The sequence below is a fragment of the Lepisosteus oculatus genome, chromosome 22 (genome assembly GCF_040954835.1).
Source record: "Lepisosteus oculatus isolate fLepOcu1 chromosome 22, fLepOcu1.hap2, whole genome shotgun sequence".
In the NCBI taxonomy this organism is placed as follows: Eukaryota; Metazoa; Chordata; class Actinopteri; order Semionotiformes; family Lepisosteidae; genus Lepisosteus; species Lepisosteus oculatus.
In genome coordinates this window covers 4,552,555-4,571,346 of record NC_090717.1, presented here as the reverse complement: position 1 = coordinate 4,571,346, position 18,792 = coordinate 4,552,555, and the positions used below count along the sequence as shown (strand labels likewise).

General features: G+C 37.4%; 1 protein-coding gene across 5 annotated transcripts in view; it reads right to left on the bottom strand.

Annotated features, from left to right (window-relative positions):
• ksr2 (kinase suppressor of ras 2) overlaps positions 1 to 18,792 on the bottom strand; it is a 101,925-nt gene that overhangs the window by 24,217 nt on the left and 58,916 nt on the right. For 3 of the 5 annotated variants that reach the window (XM_015366388.2, XM_015366387.2, XM_015366390.2), the window contains 9 exons: positions 15,846 to 15,929; positions 13,347 to 13,414; positions 12,052 to 12,072; positions 11,622 to 11,740; positions 10,445 to 10,613; positions 9,711 to 9,752; positions 9,196 to 9,262; positions 6,452 to 6,500; positions 5,674 to 6,041 (listed from right to left, as the gene is read on the bottom strand). In XM_015366388.2, coding sequence (XP_015221874.1) covers positions 5,674 to 6,041; positions 6,452 to 6,500; positions 9,196 to 9,262; positions 9,711 to 9,752; positions 10,445 to 10,613; positions 11,622 to 11,740; positions 12,052 to 12,072; positions 13,347 to 13,414; positions 15,846 to 15,929 — 987 coding nt within the window. The remainder of the gene's footprint in view (positions 1 to 5,673; positions 6,042 to 6,451; positions 6,501 to 9,195; positions 9,263 to 9,710; positions 9,753 to 10,444; positions 10,614 to 11,621; positions 11,741 to 12,051; positions 12,073 to 13,346; positions 13,415 to 15,845; positions 15,930 to 18,792) is intronic. The other 2 variants (XM_015366389.2, XM_015366391.2) reach the window with 1 other exon arrangement.

Below are 18,792 nucleotides of genomic sequence, written 5' to 3'. Positions count from 1 at the left end.
TATCTGTTTGAAATCGGCAAATAATCTTTTGTGATCCTTGTGAATACATTATTGAAAGCAATAGGCATAATACACATGACATCATACACAAGACAATTTGTATGGTTGTCCCGAAACTCAATGGTGAAATTTTCAAGGTGTGTTCAAACAAAACTTGTTTGTGTTTTGGACAGTAAAGGACACCACTGACATGTAATGAAGAATGGAATAAATAATAATAAAGGCTAATAACATCATTATCTTATGCTGCTTAATCCACAGAGAGACATTTTACAGTACATAATCTGTAGCCCTATGAAAGCCAGCACTATTTTTTAATTTGCAGAATAACCTTCACAGGGATAAATTAAGTTCTTTACAAATGTAGTTCAACGACAGCTTCTGGAAACCTGACTGCTCAGTTTTGTGACAGGTGACTGAAGCATACTGCTGAAATCTCAAAATGACCTCAGGATAGATTGACATAGACACAAGAATATTCATATACAGCTGAGAAACTTTAGACTTTGGAGTATGCCGAGCTTTAGAAATTTCAAAGAATTTGGTAGAAGTACAAGAAAAACACAAGCCCACTCGAAATTTGATATTTTGAAAATGCTCAACAAGATAGGAAAGATGGACAAGCAAAAATAAAAAAAACTGCAAGGGAATGTGTATAAGTCCTATACTCCTTTGGTAATAAGTGAGTATGTATCAGGAAGAAAGCCTATAGTAAGTCATACAGTAGCTCCAAAATCAGTACTTGGCAGTGGTTTAAAATATTATAACAAATGATAATACACTGCTGTTGTAGTTATGTCTACCTTTCCACTTCTTTGATAGCACCACTTTCAGAAAGACATCACCACTCCCCAAGGGGAGTAACTCTTAACCTCCTTGACTCTTGTCTTGATTTTTTGTTTTTGAAATGAATCAAAGAGATAAAAAAAGTTGAGTCCCATTGCAGCACATCATGCATTTCAGTGCACAAAGCAAGACCCCAGAGGTTCAGTAATCATTATTGCGATCATTTGTTTTAGGATTTCTAAATATTCAGTTCTGTTCACAGTGTTTGAGTTCTGACATTAATTAACAGTGAAAAGACAGGTGTTATATAACTTTGAGAAGAGAAAAATTACTTGACTTGAACTGCTTAAAAAATATATTATTATAATAGCTCAACGTATTCGGTCCCAGAAATGTTCATATTTTATTTTCCTTAGAGTGAGTCAAAAAGCAAATGATTTTCCATGCTGTGAAAATACATGTAAAACAGCCAAATGCACAGCAAACTACTATAAACAGAATGTCTGAAATCAATAAATCTCAATTCGGATATCTCAAATGCAACCTTCTGACGCATGAAAATGCAAGTTCAATTTTGCATGTTTGTTCAGACCCGTTTCAGGATAAATGACTTGAATTGAATGACTAGGATTTTAATCCCACACAAATAATGCAAGGAAGGCATTCTAATAAACAGTACATTCACCTTCTATGCTAACATCCATTATGCTTTTTGTTCCTTACACTCAAGAATAAAAGCCACCAACAAGCTTGAGGGCAGGTACTTCATCACCCAGAAATCAAGTTCAATTTGCTTGATGAAAAGCAGGGGAAGCTTGCCCATTCCAACAGCCATCTAACAAGACACACCCCTAAATTGTCTTGTTTATGTAAGTGCTGTACCTGCTATGGTGCAATACAATTACTCCAGAAAGCTTTGAATGCACCCTAGACAAAACTATGCTTTTCATTCTACTGTACCTGTGTATTCTGTTTGTCCCCACAGAAGGTTATGCATCTGCACTAACTGCAAAGATTGATTTGCCATTTTTTACTAGAAGTAAAGATAAAATGGAGGAGAGATCAGCTAAATCACAGGCCAGGGCATCTGTGTTGACAATTTAATGGGACAGGAAAGTATCACGTCACGTTTCACAGTTAGTTTGGAACTAATCATTAACTGGTAGTGTGCCATACAGATGCAGCTATTAAAAATACATTCAAACAACAAATAATTAAAAACACTGATGTTATGATTGCTTGCAGAGGAAATGAAACCAAACAGACCCAAAGTCCATTTCATTTAGAACTGTTTCCAAATGAAGCGATACAAATAAAAAAAACTGCTCGAAATTACTGAGAAATGCTCTGAAAAACAGCATATTATAAATCAAAGGCATTTTGTCATAAATATTGTGGTGTTGCTGTGGCCAAGGTGTGGTTTCCTTAAAAACCCTTTTATATATTGCTTTTATTAAAATAAGATTGTCTGACAACCATACAGTAAGCAGCTGCAGTACTTTAAGGATTTACTACACCACCTGGCAGTTTTACAGAGCAGTGCATTCTGCATCAGATTATTTGAAAAAACAAAAATGGTATGATGCAGTAGTTCATTATGCTGCTGCACTTGTTGTGGTATGCTGTCTGACACTTTTTAATTAAATGGCTGCATGTGTAAATCACCTTGTACAGTCTGTATACTGTAGCATTGCCTGCACTGGGCAGAGTGTGTGTGACTGTTGGTCCATGTCAGAGGAAAAACAAGTTAGAGAACAATTGACTCCAGTGATGGGTTTTTACGGAAGGAAGACATAACTCTGCAGAGGAGATCTGCTCACAGTGAATTCTGACATCACCAGTCATGCAATGGCTGACCCTGCGCTCTGACCCCAAACTTCTCTCCCTGTGTGTCTGTGTCTCATGGAGAGCAAGCTGGGGTATGCGAAAAGACGAATTCCTAATGCAAGAAATTGTATATGGCTAATAAATAGATCTTATCTTATCTCATCTAATTGTACGATAACCGGTATGCTCAATATCTATTGGGATATTTTCTCTTTAAAAAAGGCAAGATTCAGTCATGCACTTGAGAAAATGATTCATCCATGTCCTGCTGACTCACTTTTCCAATAAATATAAAAAGAAATAAACAAGAGCCTCTCAGTTTAGGAAAAACAGAATTATGTAGAGGTCTCTGAGCTCTGAGCATGTCCACAATTTTTTGAAGTTTCAACCATATTTTCTAAACAAGTATACAAATTCATGTTTAATGCAAACCATAACTATTTCAAGCAAATCTGTGCTTTCAGGTCTACATGAAAAGTGTAGATAAAGAATATATGGCACAGTTTGTTTCTTGTAGCTGTGCATTCTATACCTGTCCTCGTTAACCCAGTCTATGCTGCATGGCACCTCAAGCTCAGTCAGGCTCAATTATACTAAATGACAGATGACTTAGAGCTCCATCAGCAAGCTCTGCTGTAATGAATAAATGGACTCTTCGGCTCCTGATGCGAAGTGACTGGGAGGAAAGCTGCCCACCACAGTGAGACAAAATAATGATCAGCACAGGGAAATTTAATTTTGCTATTTCGCAACTGCAAATTGGATCCAACTGAATAAAAAGCTCCTTCCTCTAATAATGTGCTGTGTGTGTTGCTTCCCACAGACTGATAAGACTTGCGTTACAATACTGTACATATGATTTGATGCGTAGAATGTGCATTTGCTTGGTCATGCTCTTTTAAAGTGTAAAACTGACCTGGCCAAAAGGGGTGAACTTGCGAATCATTAACTCAGACATTACAATTTGTGAATAGCAAAGCAATCCAATTTTTCCTAGCATATGCAACATTCTGTTTCTAAATTACATACAATAACTCTTTCTTCTCAACATGACGAATGAAGCAGAAAATGCAAATCGCGGAGATACTTTTTTTGCAGTGCAATCTCAGAAGACGCATGCAATTTCAACCACCACAGATCTGCGTGGCCTGAAAGAAATGCTCCTGGGACAACTTACCAGCTCATATTTGAATTTGAATCAAAGATAGCTGAAATTAAAACGTGATTTTTAAAGAAAGAATCGTACAGCTCTCAAGCTTATTCGAGACTGTTTAGACGATTTTACTAGCATTGCTTGACAGAGAGAGCAAAGGCTTTTACATCCTATCAAGTATTCTGAGCACTGCTGGAAACATAGCCTAGTCTGAGAGTCATTACTCTATATGGTCCATATCTTTCTGGAGCATGAATACTTGATTTTAGCCTATCCTATTTGGTTCCTTGACAGTAGCTACTGACACAATCATAAGACCGCAGTGACAGCAGGCACAGTTACAAGACCAGTTATATGACAATAAGCTTCAGTCAGTAATTCATAGGAAGGGCATTTCCTCAATCCTCTTCAGCTCTGAGGACTCTGACATTTTCATAGTTAACATGAAATCATTAGAACACACTCCCCCTTCCCACAAACAGACCTCAATCACACTGAAGATCTCATTAACTGGTTCTCTGTAACTCTCTTTTAGTCATCAATTAACATTTGATGGTACACGTCAATTATGTAGCTTTACATTCTCTCTTGACAAACAGATACGATGCTGTGATTTAGAACTTTGCTTTCGGAAACTGCAGCTGCATCCGTGTGTGCATGACTGATAAGATTAAAACATCTCAACAAAACTTTTTTTTTAAATTGTACAATAGCTCTTTGAAATATGACATGATACAGGCAAAACGTTATGTCTGTAACATGTAATAACGTAAAAGATTATGTACATAGATATTTAACCTCTTAATATTATCTTAATTGTGACAACATAATGTGGTTTGGGACTTTAATCGTGTTAAATAAATAAATAAAAATAACTGTTAATGTTTCAATAATTGTGTAGGTAATGATGCCACATACTATTTACAGGATGATAACAAAATAGTGGACATACAGAATACCTAAAATCAGATTTATTTAGTTCTACAGATCCATAGCCTTTGACACTAGAGGGTAAATATTGGACAGTTTTTTAAATGCAATGCCTATTAAAGTCATCATTTTTTGACAAAATGACTGTTATGTGCATCTAATTTCTTTTCCTGTCAGCCATCTCCCACTAGAACACAGATTTAATGATTCTAGTCCTTAGGGTAGAGTCAACCTTTTGCCCTGGGTACCTGCTGTGAATTCATATTGTCTCTTTAGTATTTCTCTGTTTTTGTTCAGCTAATAAAGTATTAGTTAATAGTTACTTAAATGGTGATTTGTTAAAAAATTTGTTAGCCCAATGAAAATTATACTCTGTAAATTTCAAGTACATCAAATAGTGAACCAAACAGAACACATGAACATAGAGAACGGTGTTAATTTTGCTATGTTTGCAACCATGTCCATCCATCCAATTTCTAAACCTATTTATAGAGCTGCAAGGGAAGGCAGAGACTAACCAAGCAAGCAAAGCTATAGCAGAATACACCCTAGTCAGGATGCCAGTCCATCGCAGGGCACACATAGACCCAAACAAAAACACACTCACCCCAGAGCCAATGAACCTCCCTGTACTGTATGTCTTTAAACTGCGGGAGACAACTGGAGCATCTGGAGGAACCCCGAGGAGAACAGGGAGGTAGCGGGGACAACATACAAACTCTAGGCAGACAGCACCCCAGGATTGGAAACGAGGGACCCAGAGCTGTAAGGCAGCAATGCTAACGAGTTTGTCACCATGCTGTCTGTGCCTTAATATGAATTTGGGAAATGCTTAATATGTCATTGAACAGTTTCATTCTGTCGCATCACCAAAGGCAACCACATGCTGAAAAATAAATGCCCGTACGTTCAGAAGGTAGCGAAGAAATGACAGCAGAAGCATGACCATAATGAAACAGCAGCCACTGCTCTCTTACCTAGTAATAATAGCTAAATGAGGAGGGCTCATGCAGGCACCCATAAAAAGCACAACATTCTCGTGTCTGGTGTTGCGGTAGGCCATGACCTCTCTCTTGAAGGCTTTGAGCTGGTCCTCATTGTCTCTCTCGATGTCTATTAGGCGAATGGCTACCTCACCATGCCAGCGCCCATGGAAAACTTGACCAAAGCGTCCCTTTCCAATGAGCTCCCCGATCTCCAGCTGCTCAAAGGGGATGTCCCATTCCTGGAGGAAGATGCTAGTTTGACTGGCCTTGCGGGGAAAGTTGCGAGCAGAGAGGAGAGAGAGGTTCATCTCCTCGAATTCATCCTCCGAGTCCTCTGCCTCATCGTTCCCTTCCTCATTCTGCCAAAGGGAAAAAAAAAACAAGGCAATTGCTAAGGAAAACTTGCAAGACTTTTGCAAGAGTTGTTTATTTCAGTCAAAATAAAAGAAGAATCAGTGTGTCGTCCCATAAAAATTGAGTGCTGTTTTCTAACACAGAGCTTCCAAAAATGATATAAGATTATTTTTGTTTTTATTTTCAGCAATTAAATAGGAAACAAATATGTTATACAATGAACTGATATAAGTAATGATGCGAACAACAGCCTATACTTTTGCAAGGATGAAAATCAGCCTGGAAATATTAATAAGAATCCATTTAATAATACCCAGCACTTTGTAAATGAAGGCATATGGGAATATTTTTGGTATTGGCTCCAGACAGCCTTATTCTATTGCAAATAAAAAGGAGAGATAAAAAATGTACTCACCTCTGATGTAGGTTCAACTTCAATTTGTAGTAAGGGGTTCCCTTCTTTACTATAAATAAATAAAATTAATTATTGTACTACTGTACAGGTAAACAGTAAACATATGTAAATTGTATGATTAACAAAATGTACTTTTATGAAAATCTTTCAAAGTCAATTTGAATTGCAGGCCCTATACAGTAAATAGCTGTATAAATTAATAGGAATTTAAACAAAATGATCTTACAACCTATCATCCAAATGAGCAAAATTCAACCTGTATTTTTCCACTAATATTGATGGGGAAGGATTTTCTACAATTATGTGTGATTTATGTCACGAAAGTATGTCAAAAAATGTGATGCTTCCCCAGTAGAAGTGTTACTCAGATTTGCTCTTTCAACTTATCAAGAACTAAAGTCAGTCAGGTCCTGAAATGAGCATTCATTAACCTATAGAACACATAATTTTGGTGGTGTAATCTTGAATCTGTCACTTTGGTCTGGTTAGTGTTGTCACTAGAATTTAGTTTAATATTACTGTAGCAATACTATTGTCTCACAGTATTTTCATATATATAAAGCTAGTGGCAGAAAACTGAGTGGAATAAATGCAGCATATGATGCAGCCCCTCTTCAACATTAAGGTTTTAGATGATGCACAAAACGCCAGTCTTCTATCTATTGAGTACTGTAAATAGCGAAAGGAGCACCTAGTAACTTACAATCTGTGCTTATTTAGCTAAAAATGCATCTTAAAAGTACTGAGACACCCTTTTGAACTATGGTAATAGGGTCTCACTCCTGATTAATTAAAATAAATAAAATAATTTAAGGCCATGATAGTTTTAGAAATAAAACTTTTTAATATAAAAATAAATGATAAATTATCACTTTGAACAGAAAAGCTTATCATTCCATTGGCCACATAGAAAGTGCTATTAACAGGTGTCAAAGCTATCTTAAAACAATGAATGTCTCATCATTGTATTTTGTGAGCAATACAAAAAGTAAAACCTCAAAAGGAGCAAGCTTATCTATGAGAGAATTCTTTAGTCAGACATGATTTAAAATGTTAAAACATCAAAATGTTACCAGCCATTATAATTCCGCTGTGAACAGACACGTCTCAAACCCTAGCAGCAATACGATACTCTAAGGGTTTTTAAATGTCACCTCTGCAAACAGGGGCTATACATGGAATTGACTATATAAGAAAAAGGACTGTATGAAGCCTTTGTATCCTTAATAACCCAAAGACCTATTAGTTACTAGAGGGTATCATTATCCTGCAAAAATTCAGCAAAACAGGCTTTTTACTCAGAACTTTGAGCAAAATGGTAACATTTAATCCATCTTAAATGAAGTCATTTGTAAGGAAGTGTTAAATATGCAACAGTGCGTGTGGGATACCGGGTGGATGTGTAATGAGAAAATGTACAAAAAATAGCTTTTCAACGTTTGGAACTTTTTCTGGTTGGGGAGGGTGGGGGGTGGCATTCAGGTTGTTCCAGGTGTATCCAGCACTGGTTTTACTTCCTGCTTCTAATTTCCTTGCAATATATTGCTTTTTTGTTAATAAATCCCATATGGAACATATTGCAGCTCTCCATTCCATATGCTACGTTTTATTTCACAAAACATGCCACAGCTGCACCAGTTCAAGTACCGCATCAGCAAGTACGAAATCACATTGCTGATTTCCCTTGCTATGCATCCCACGACATAAAGGCACTGTCATATGTTTTTGAGAAGAAAGGCTGATGAAATCGACTAAACTGAAGAAAAAGCACAGACAAAGAGGCTCAAACCCAAGAAACCGTATTGCTAATTCACCTCATAATCTCAGTTCATCCGATGACTCATCCTGGTAGAGAAAGTGTTTCCATCAAAGAATGCTTCTCTTCACAAGCATCACATCCTCCTTGTGTACTATTGCGCACACGCTTCCAACACCCTTCTCGAGCTCTTTTGTCACGTTTTCTTCCAGTTTTTTTTAAAGGCTTTCATAGGCTCATTGAAAGATTATTTTCAAATCCGTGTCTGAATGTCCAGAGTGCAGGCCTCTGGTTTCGCCATTTAATGAAAGGCATCTTCACAGCCATTTAAACACGAGCTCCAAAAGAAGTTCTCCACAGCCAGACCTAAATTAGAAGGAGAATACTCCCACCTCCCCTGTCTCACCACCCAGTGAGAAAACACATATTTCTTCTTCTATCTATGTGGGGGTCTCACCACTTGACCTCCATCCTGTTTTTTTTTACCCTTCTTCCTGCTGACATTAGTCTTGACAGACGGCTAAAGTACAGAAGATCTAAAACAAAAAGTTTTGGAGCTTTTAGATTTAAAATAAGTCTCTATGTCAGCAGGCACTATCTTTTTGGGAAAATATTTTCTACATCCCCGCATTCACAGGTAAACGTGCGTACGAGCAGACAAGCAAGCGAAACATGAATTCTAGCTCTAAAGGGATACATATTGCAATGGGTGTTTCAATGGATTTGCTGGAATATTTTGAAACATCAATCACGACCAACCTTTAGCATATTCCAGGAAACTCCTGACTGGCAAAACCCTCCAAAAAAGTGTTCCTTTAGTATTCTAAACTCAGGAATCAATAGTGAATCTTGGTGAACTATAAACTGTTTGAAATTACATCACCCTTCTGTCATTTGACAGCCTAGCCTAGACCCATGCTTGGCAAGAACTGTGATTACTAGCTCTTTGAAATAAACCCAAGAAAATACAGAAGAACGTGAATCTTACGCTGAATCAGAGTTGACTGGGTGCAGAATAACTTGTGGTGCACGACTTGGTGCTTCTGGTGTAACATCTGGAGGCAGGGAAAGAGAAAAGGAGAGCTGACACTTACTGTACGTCACAGTCAGGGAATTAAAAGGTAATCATGAATTCTACATCAAATGGTAAACATGAACTCTCTCAGGGGTCCTCAAAGGAGGAACATGCCACTTATTTAACAAGAATCCTTAATCCTCAGGAAATTAAACCGAAAGTGTATGAATTTATTCATATCCTCTCTAGTCAAATATTTATCAAAGAGATGTCTGTTAAGCTACAGACGGGACAAAGAAAGTCACGCAACTTGCTTCATTATCACTGCAAAGTCCCAAATGTCAATAATTAAGGAACAAAAAAACACTGACTTAAGAAAATGGTGGGACTTTGAATGTGGCTAGGAGTAGGTAACATCAAAAGAATTAGCTCTTGCTTGCTTGTGGTGCATTATGGGAAGTATTAATGGCCAATTACAGCTCACTTACCTGGAAATATGAACTGCTGCTTGTATTTGAAATAATGAGAAGCTAGAAAGAGAGAGGACACAGCTGTAAGCTGAGCTATCAGCCCAAGGGGTACGCCACAATCTATCAGTAATCTCCTTGTATCTAAGGTATATTTAATTTGGACTTCAATTAAGATTTCAATTTAAAAAAAAAATGCTAGTTTCAGGAAAATATATTTTTCTCATGTGGTTTGACCATATCATTATTTTTATAAATCCCAATTAATACCTCGAGATTACTTTCTGACACATATATCAGATCGAAAATTAATACTGAGTTTTCTAAACATTCCTCTGTTTTTTTTTCTATGGATTCAGAATAATAGTAAGTGAAGTCTATTTTAAAAGTTTGACTCCACAGCTAGTGAAAAAGGAACATTTAGAAGGACAATGTTTTATTGAGATGCTCTCTCAAACTAGCCCCCCAAACCATAGCCATTCAAGATTTTATTTTACATGGCACTCAGATAAAAAAAACGTGACAGAGCTTAAACAGCGCTGCCTGGAAGCATTTATTTCCAGAAGTTAACTATTGAACTACAGCAGTAAAATCACTGGCACAGACAAGAATTAGTATCTTCTCTCACGCTACGAATTTAAATAAAAAAATGTACACGCATAATATACAGTACACACGCATATATTCCTGTCTAAAGCTACATAATGTGTTGGTAAGAATTCTTTGAGGCGTACAAGCACATGGGGATGACATACTTGTTAAGTTAAATTGTTTCTGCTGGCGGGCACACTGTGGGGAGGGGTGGAGGGGAGAGGGGGGTGTAGCACTTGGAGGAAGGGGGGGCGCTGGGGATGAGGGCGTGGAGGAAGTGGTTGAAGAGGGGTTGCTGCTGGAATCTGGTTGATACGGAACCGGAATGTGGTCCTGCGAAAACAAGTGTAAAGAAAGAAAAATGTTACACAGAAAAAGATAAAAACGGCAATATATATTTTTTTTTAATTTGTGGACTGGTTAACGTTTTAATAAAGATGGTAAAATATCTATTTATTTACAGAAAACTTTCATTAACAATTATAATTTACTCCCCGGCACTAGATTTTACACTGGCCTCTGTGTCTATCCTGATTTGTCTTATTCATCAAATGTATTTTGCTCAGAGACTTCCAATTCATTAGGTCTCATGCACTCAGAAAGATGTAGGCAATATATTCCCTTTTAAGGCTCATTTGCAATATTTTCTCTCCAAATGCAAAGGAACAACAGTCCTTCCATGTTCTGTAATTATTTTCTGAGCATATTCAGTAAAAGAAAAAAATAAAATAAGAAAAAACAACCCTCTCATTCAAAGGCCTTTTATTATCATACACTTCTAGCCTCCCACTAGAGTTACCACAGCCTCATTACTCAGATTTTTTTTTTGCTTTTTGCTCTTTTCCTTCTTCATTATGAAACATAAAATGCTTGATGTCTAATGGCAAGCTTCTCCTGAGAATGGAGTATTAAAGACACCATGTTCCATCCAGCTTTCATTATGATGCTTGTTTTTCTATTTTCCGTTTTTTTCACTCTTCCAACTCTATAAACGAAGTAAAAACTTGTAGAAATTGCTCCTAATTAGTTAAACTAACACTAATTTCCCTGAGAAGTTTTTCTAAAAGTTGGATACCAGTTCACAGTATTTTAATTCAACCGACAGCTACGTAATATGCAAGTTAACTGAATGTTATTACTGTACATGAAGTATCACACAAGACCCAATGAGTTGATTTAGTGAACTTCACAACAAAATTAACCAATTCTAACCTGGACCATACATGAACAATATAGCTTTAATATATTTTGAAGTATGGAACAACATACTTTCAAATTTGTTGATAAAAATATACAAAGAACTATCTTGTTAATTTCTTTATGAAAAATTGAAAGATTCACCTTATTAATTTTGTTAGTTTTTGGGAGTGTTTGGCTGACATGCAGGTCCGAATATCTGGGTGGTCTCCTGAGAGGGTTATTTATGTCACATGGCACAGATTCAGTCCGAACAAGACGAGCTGCGAACAGTCAAACAGAGGAGACATACTCAGTGTACAAATGTAACACAACATCCCTGAGATCTCTTCGTAAATATTCAGTGATAGAGTTATTAGTATTATTTTTTTCAATCTGTACAAACTGGAAACAAAACATTTTACTGGGTAAACAGGTATTTTCACTGTGTAAAAAATCTAGATTAAATACAAATACTTGATTTACAAAAAATAATTATGTCAGTTCTGATCAATGATCACTCTGAAGTATATTATTTTATTTCCTGCAAGTGCAATGTGCATAAGCATTCTCTTATATTAATTTATTGCATTACCTTGGGTTGTTCCTTGGTGATCTTTCGAGCCAAATGAAAAAGAAAGGATTAAAGAATGCACTTCAGAGGACGGAAAGTCTGCTTAATGTAATTAATATAACTGTGACACAGGTATGACCTAGCTTGTCAGAAAGCATTAGCCACAGCATACTCTTTACTTTGTTGCATTATACAAAAAAAAGATTTATTTTACTTTACATTCTGGAGAAAGCTTGGGCACAACTAAAAAATGTATGGATTACAGAAATATGCGCTCAGCTGTAACAGGCTAATGACATGCTCACAATTAAAACGATGTCAGACAAAATAAAACAAAACTGACATTTAGCATGACATTTTAAATTTCATTGACATTCAGCATGACTTTTAAATATATCATTGTATCAGTGTTTGAAAAAAGCTGTGAAAAGAGGTCAATTTCCTTGAAAGTCAAATTGACATCATATACAGCATTGTAAAGGCACAACACATACAGTAGGTGATCAAGCATTATGGTTTCCAAGTATAAGCATCAGTTTAATGCTAGCTTCTGATAGCCAAGCGGATGAGGAATGCAGGTGCGTCTGAATGTAATTTTCAATAATTGTTTTTCCACCCACTTGACCGTTTTTACTTGCACTTATGCTTTTGGCACATAACTGCATCTGTTGGTTAAAGCTGATTTTGAAATGTGGCATAAAGTACTAGACACAAGAGACAATAAGTCCCAACAACACCAAACAAACCAACGCTTACTCTTTTACCAGCGGTTATCAGGCCGTATGCTATAACATCAGAATTCATGACGCACATCCATTCCTTATGTCACTGTTCACACATGACTGTACGGATTAGTACAGCGCACACATTGCAAGATTAATTTTGTGTACAATGTGCTTTTACGTACTAGCAATAAAAAGTCATGTCATGCTTATGTGGTTTCTCCATTGAAAGACCTGTCTTAAAAAGCTCAATATTGGCAAAACTAAGATCAGGCTCAGTCCACAGGGGTTACAAAGCAAGACTAATTAGTTCCAATTAGATATCATAGTGTGTTATTCAAGTTTGGTATCTGACACTTTAGATACGCTGTTTACTAAACAAGGCAGGAGTTACAGTTCACTGTAATTGATTTGGAGGAAGAGATTTTAAGAGGAATTCCCTGTCAGACCCCTAACAGTTTGTTATCACATCAGTCACTCTCTCTCCTGTTGAGAAAAACACTTGAAAGGGCGGTGAGCTGAATGTTTCTTTTCAACCCTAAAGCCAGAAACCCGCGGTGCTTATTTGTGCTGTATTTTAACAACCCCTCATACCTCCACGATGAATAATAAGTAAATGACAAGGTGGAGCTTCTTTGGTGCATTTGTTGTGGCACTTCAACCTAAAAAACACAATTAAAATATTACTCATTTCATAACTAAGCAAATAAACATTTAGAAAGAATTGTGGTTTCTCAAAGGTTATTAGTGGTAAAGGTACAACCGTTTTTTTTACAGTTTTTGCCATAGCAACAAAATATAACTTAACAGTTATGTGTCTGAATGACAGAGCTTAGGAAACAAGTATAATTACTATACAGTAAGAAGTAAGAAGATAGCATAATGGTTACAAAACTAAAAAAGAATTAAAATTAGGCTAATCAACAAACATAAAACTAAAGATGATTTTCCAAATATGGATTATAAAAATACTGATGCTGACAGAAATGTTTGCCTTTATAACACTGTGCAGTGAAGTAGGAACATGTTCAATCTGTTTGAAAATGTGACTGTGCCTTAAGCCAAAAGCTGTTGCTCATTAGGTAAGAATTATGAAAAGCTTTCTTGCTCTGCAAGATAAATAAACACAACAGACCCAATAATACCTTTACTTGGAAATTAGTATTACCAATTTAGACGGATGTAACTATAATATAATATCTCTTGTTAAAGTAATGACAAAATCATTTCCAGATTGTAATTAGCATGCTAGCAATATTTATAGACTCTAGAGGGCAATACCAACTATAATTCTAATAAATATATGACTCCTCAAACACCTAACCTGCTTTATTAAAACAGGATTTGAGAAACGTCTCCTTTGTAACGGCTAATTGAATTAATTACATTTTCTATTATTGAAAAGATATGACTCTATTTTTCCACTGATTGAAGATCCAGCAAACTGTATTATTAACCATGGCCTATATCTAATAACAAATCCATGACATCTTTTCATAATTTGTTTCAAAGTTTTCATTGTATTGTAAGATAAAATTGCTTTAGAAGAGTTTTAGCTCTTGCTGAAAAACGTATTAAACCCAAGATGACGCTGGTTTAATGTAACACACACAAAAGGGAATACAGAAACTATTAGCTTTTGCTTTTCAGGGGATGGGTCATTTATTCAGTTAATTTGTTTTAAATTGTGTAGATAAATACGGTGAATCAGAAACGCTTTGAAAGTTTACTGCATCAAATATTTCCATGTTACTTTTTGAAATTCCAAGTCAACAGTGACATACTAAAAAGCCATTATGCTTCTTCTTTACTCTGTTAGACCAAAACAGGCCTATGTCCCTACTTATTTCACAGTACTTATTCCACTGCCAACAAGACAAAAAGAAACATCAGTAACATCACAGCTGGCTCATCTACACTTGTGAGAGCACAGCACCGATAGGGAACACACTCCACAGATTTCGCATGGGAAAGAGGTGCTCAACCAGTTCAGGAGGTTGTGTTGGGACCTGCCTACATTACGATATGCCCATGGGCATGTCACAAATTATAATGTGGAGGAGGTCACTGGAAAGGTTGTGCTGCTACACTATAAACCAAAAGAACACAACTTCTGATGCTTCACCTTAAAACTAGAATATCTTAACAGTTGATCAAAGTTCTTCACCCATCAATAAAAAAAAGCTCTCATATGTTTTTTTATTCCATTGGACCTTTGACCTATCAACTTTTTCTTTCCAGATTTTTTGCAGTCTAAAACTCATGTTGGAAAGTGCTCGTGAGAAAGAATGTGATAAAACCGGATGAAATGCGACACTCGACGGAGCTCGAGGCTCTATGCCCTACAACATCACTCATATCAACTCAAGAAGAGCTTGAGGGCTGCTATCCTTCATGGAAACTGTAAGGCCCTGCTTTGCATCCTTTAACATAAGAATAAAGGCAGCCAAGACAGTGGGGAAACTAGATCCAAGCATGAATGTCACCTCTGCACCTAGGAATACATGAAACAGGAAACATTTATGCCATCTAGTTGGCTTTAGTATCATTGCATGCCATGAGACTACTCGTGCAGGCGATGCTAATGAATGCCTTCCTTCAGCTGCCACCTCTTAGAGAGCAGAGCTAAGACGGAGGATGAGAATATGACAGGCCATGCATGCATGGATTCTCTTCAAAATGATGGTGAATGACCCTCAATAATAGCCTATCAGTTAGGGAAGAAAAGAACCCTTCATCTTTGTGTTAACCTGCACTTCCACACTTCAGAGTTTGTATCCATCAAGGGCATTTTTACATAAATTCTATAATCTCTCATGCATGTCATTACTGAGATACCTTAATGTATCACTTCAATTCCTTCAGTAAATTTTTATGTGTAAAATGTCTCGACACAAATGGAAACATACATAAAGTTCTGAAAGGAGTGAATGCCCAACATTTTTGTCTTTTTATTAACTTGCAACAACTTTCATAAGACAAAAAAACATTGACATTTGAAAACAGCCTAAGAGAATGTCTGCCTAATAAAACAAATCTTTTCTGCTGAATTATAGCTTTCCATTCAAGACAGGAAAGAAATCAGGGACATACTTGCAGTTTTTACATTTTAGTCCAAACAACATTCCTTTTCCACATACTGTGCATGTCTGAGACATCCAGTATTTGGTGGAAAATCTGCAAGAAAAAGAGAAACAAGAGAAACATCCAATCAAGAGAAATACAGCTCTGCTGAAGAAGTGTTAATCAAATTCAGGAATATACAGTATCATCAGATGTATTTCTCTTCCAGAGGATCACCAAAACACCAAACTACTGTATCGTGTGCAGTTGTGTCCTCTTTCATTGACATCTTTCCTAATCCCACTACATCAGGTAGAAAATCATTTCTGCAATTTGACAAAGAGTGACCCAGAGTGAAACATGTTTTAGCATTTTACAAAACATTATTTTCCAGTACATGGGCAGAAGATGATGTAAAAGTCAAAGATATAAAGTCAAAGAAAAAGATACCGAGCTGCGATTATATAAAACATAATGCAAATGTTAATAATTGTTATTAATATGTAAAATACAGCAGATGGGAGAAATAAAGAAACATAAAGCCATAGCTTTAGTATTATCCTCAGCAGATATCCTTTTTAAATATTTAACTCACTTGCTTTCAGCATGATAGTTCATATCTGGTTTACTATGTCATTTAATTCCAGTTTTATCCTTAAACAGCATGAACAGTGCAATCAAAGATATCTAATCATAATTTTGGAACAATCAGAAAGGGCAACTGCACAGGTTAACAAACAAAAGTAACAGTCTTTCAAAAGTATTTACCATCCACGTACAAACTCCATTACAAACACATTTAAACTGTGCTCAGCTATAAACAACATTCAGCACCTCAGTTCAAGAATGCCTGAGTGACAGCACAAGACTCTAGTGTATTTATCATCAGTCACCTAAATGCTATTAAAGGCCAGCAGGTAATAGAGAATGACAAATGTTGTTTGACAGAACAAAGTATCTTCATTAGACCCTCCATTTCACCTCATCGCAGTTATAACAAAATGTAATAATCTTTATTTTTTTCCTCGGAAATGATATTAAAACAGATGACATGACAAAAATAAAGTGAACCAGACCACTTTTTCAACTTGCGCTTATTTCTTCTTCCCTGCTAGTCTGTTTTTTTATTCAGTACAATTTCATCCCAAAATGAAAAAGATATGTTTCTTTTGTAACAGCAAAAGCAGTATGATGTGTGCAATGCAATCCATTAAACTTGTTCAACTTAAATGTCAATGGATTCCAAAAAGATTCAATAGCACTTGGGTGTAGTGACATCATTATCATGGGGGTGCAATACAATAACATTATAAATGGACCCACATTATCTGTGAACCATACTTATAAATTCAATTTTACCTAAGAATGAAGAGAAACATACAAGTATATAATTGTACCTCCCCTGGAAAACAGAATTTTCCCCAAATAAAGAAAAAAATGTACATAAGTACTATTAAAAGTACCGTACATATTCTATTTTATTTATTTGGTATAGTAGATTCGATACAGGGTCCACTGTCCATTCACCTCACAGGCCTTCACCCCAGACACCCTCTTCATGTCCTCAGTCACCCCATCATGTGATCCCTCCTACTCCTACTCCATCTTCCCCTGCCCTCCTTGGCCTATCCATCACAGCTGACCAAGTCAGAAGGGAGTTGAGGAGACTCCATGCAGAGAAGGCAGCGGGTCCTGACGGTGTCAGCTCCAGGGTGCTAAAGATCTGTGCGGACCAACTGGGTTCAGTGCTGCAGTACATCTTCAACTTCAGCCTGAGATTAGAAAAGGTTCCGATGCTCTGGAAGACATCTTGCCTGGTGCCAGTACCCAAAAAGGGGCACCCTAAAGTCTTGAATGACTACAGAGCAGGGGCACTTACATCACCCCTAATGAAAACTCTGGAAAGGTTTGTACTGGACCACCTCAGAACCCTGGTGAGTACAGCACTGGACCCCCTGCAGTTCGCCTACCGGTCACACCTGGGAGTGGAGGATGCAGTCATCTATCTGCTACACAGAGCTAACTCTCACCTGGAGAAGACGGGGAGCATTGTGAGAGTTATGTTCTTTGACTTCTCCAGTGCCTTTAACACCATCCATCCACCTTTACTGAGAGATAAGCTAAGGGCGGCGCAGGTGGACACTCCCCTGCTGTCCTGGATTATAGACTATCTGACCTGCAGGCCACAGTATGTACGGCTACAGAGCTGTGTGTCCAGACAGGTTGTTAGCAGTACTGGGGCTCCACAGGGGACTGTCCTTTCTCCATTCCTGTTCACCTTTTACACCTCTGACTTCAGGTACAACTCTGAGACATGTCATCTGCAGAAGTTTTCAGATGACTCTGCAATTGTGGGGTGTATTAGAGAGGGGAGGGAGGAGGAATATAGGAGCTTGATTACCAATTTTGTGGAGTGGTGTCATCTTAACCATCTGCAGCTTAACACCAGCAAGACCAAAGAAATGATCTTTGACTTTCGAAGGAATAAGTCTCTGCTGAACCCTGTTTCCATCCAGGGTGAGGACATAGAGGGCATACTTAGGGGTACACCTGGATGATAAGCTGGAGTGGTCTGGTAACACTGATGACCCGTACAAGAAAGGTCATAGCCAACTCTATTTTCTTAGGAGACTCAGGTCCTTTGGTGTGTGTGGAACACTGCTACACATTTTTTATGAATCAGTGGTGGTGGCGGCCATCTTCTACGCTGTGGTGTGCTGGAGCAGCAGCATCATGACAAAAGATGCAAATGGGCTCAATAAACTCATCAAGAAGGCTGGCACTGTGCTGGGGATGAGCCTTGACCCCATGGAGGTGAACAACACCTCTCATCAGCTTCATGGGACTGTTACTGGGCAGCGGAGCACTTTTAGCAATAGACTGCTCCAGCTACGGTGTTCAAGGGAATGTTTCCGCAGGTCTTTCCTCCCGGCGGCTGTCAGGGTGTATAACGCTGCCCTAGGCTAGGACTGTTAGC